The sequence below is a fragment of the Microtus ochrogaster genome, chromosome 7 (genome assembly GCF_000317375.1).
Source record: "Microtus ochrogaster isolate Prairie Vole_2 chromosome 7, MicOch1.0, whole genome shotgun sequence".
Lineage (NCBI taxonomy): Eukaryota > Metazoa > Chordata > Mammalia > Rodentia > Cricetidae > Microtus > Microtus ochrogaster.
In genome coordinates, this window is record NC_022014.1 from 47,168,218 (window position 1) to 47,169,949 (window position 1,732).

General features: G+C 55.3%; 1 protein-coding gene across 1 annotated transcript in view; it reads right to left on the reverse strand.

Annotated features, from left to right (window-relative positions):
• Nhp2 (NHP2 ribonucleoprotein) overlaps positions 1 to 1,232 on the reverse strand; it is a 4,112-nt gene extending 2,880 nt beyond the window's left edge. The window contains exons 1-2 of the mRNA XM_005350124.2: positions 998 to 1,232; positions 669 to 738 (exon numbers count right to left, since the gene is read on the reverse strand). Of these exons, the coding sequence (XP_005350181.1) occupies positions 669 to 738; positions 998 to 1,157 (230 nt within the window). The 5' untranslated portion in view covers positions 1,158 to 1,232. The remainder of the gene's footprint in view (positions 1 to 668; positions 739 to 997) is intronic.
• Positions 1,233 to 1,732: the final 500 nt, after the last annotated feature.

The window sequence follows — 1,732 nt, forward strand, 5'->3', positions numbered from 1 at the left end:
AAAAACCAAAAAAAAAAAAAAAAAAAAAAAGGCCCTCATGAGGCGCTTAACTACTAATCTCTGCCCTGCCTGAGCACCTGCTCTCAGGATTCCACCCCCCAAATTAACGTTCATTCATTCTCTCCTTTGTTGAGACAGGGTCTCTATACACAGTCCTGGCTGGCCTGGAACTCAGAACTGCCTGCCTCTGCTTCCCAAGTGCTAGGATTAAAGGCGTGCGCCACCACTCCCGGCTATCATTCTACCTCTCTGCTTTGTTTTTTGGGGCACTTTCATAGCCCATGCTGGCCTAAGACCTGCTATGTAGCCGAAGCTAGCCTTTATCCTCCTCTGGCCTGCTTTGGAAAATGTCTCCACACATCATGTTGCCTGAAGTCTGGAAACATACTGCCAATCTCCAGTGGGCTGGGCTTGTTTTCTTCCCTGTCACTCATTGGGGAGTTCCTGCAAGTGAAGTGGGTGTCCGCATTGAAGGCAGTTGACCTTCGGAGTCAACTTCACCTTTACAGAGAGAGCACCGAGGTAAGCCTAATTCCTTCTTAATCAACTGAAAACGTAACCTCAATGGCAGAGTAATTGTCTAGCACGCACAGGCCCTAGGTTCAATGCCCAGCGCTGCAACAAGTAACACACAAAACTTTTTAAAGCAGCGAAAGACTGGCTCTTACCCTTTCTCGCCCTTGTTGACAAATTTCTGAACCTCCTTCACTCCGCGGCGAATCTGCTTCTGCTTCACGGCTGCAAAGAGAAGCGTAAGCGGCGACTTCGTCCAGCCCGAATCTACCCGCTCCACTCGTCCGGGCCGCGTTCACCACACAGCCGGCCACCTCACCCTTTTTGTTTGTTCGTTTTTCGAGACAGGGTTTCTCTGTGCAGCCCTGGCTGTCCTGGAACTCGCTCGGTAGACCAGGCTGACTTCGAACTCACAGAGATCCGCCTGTCTCCAGAGCGCGGGGATAAAAGGCGTGAGCCACCACCGCCCGGCCCCCCATCTCACCCTTCTTGATGCATTTGTAGAGCTTGCGCGTCAGGCGGCGGGAAGCCAGCGGCTGCGCGATGGGGTTCAGGTTGACCAGCAGCTCCTCGTACGTGCGCTCCTCGCTGCCGCCCTCCGCCTGCGCCTCAGAATCCTCGGGGACGGCCTTTATTTTGGTCATCTTAGCAGCCGCGGCAACCCAATCGGCCGTACAGACTAACCACGCGGCCGCCGCCTCCGAGATCACTTCCGGGTCACGAAGCTGCCCTATCCCGTGACCAATTGGGAAACGAGGTACTCTGCACCGACCAATCGCTAAATAGACCTGCGGGGGGTGGGGTCTTGGCCATAGGGGCGGGGTCACAAGGCAACCTAGGTGCCGGGTTTGGATTTCGCCCGCGGAATCCTGGGGAGGCGGAGTTTAGGAGTGGAGCGCCTGGCGACAAGGGGCGGGGCCTGGGGCAGAGAAGCGGGGGCCCAAAGGGAAAGAGGCGGGGGCATTGAAAAGGAAGGGGGCGAGGCTAGGGGCATTACTAGTGTGGCTCCCATTGCTGCTGCCTACCTAAGTCCTGGATCAGGTAAAGATTTTTTTCATAGCCGGGCGATGGTGGCGCACGCCTTTAATCCCAGCACTCGGGAGGCAGAGGCAGGCGGATCTCTGGGAGTTCGAGACCAGCCTGGTCTACAGAGCTAGTTCCAGGACAGGCTCCAAAACCACAGAGAAACCCTGTCTCGAAAAACCAAAAAAAAAAAAGA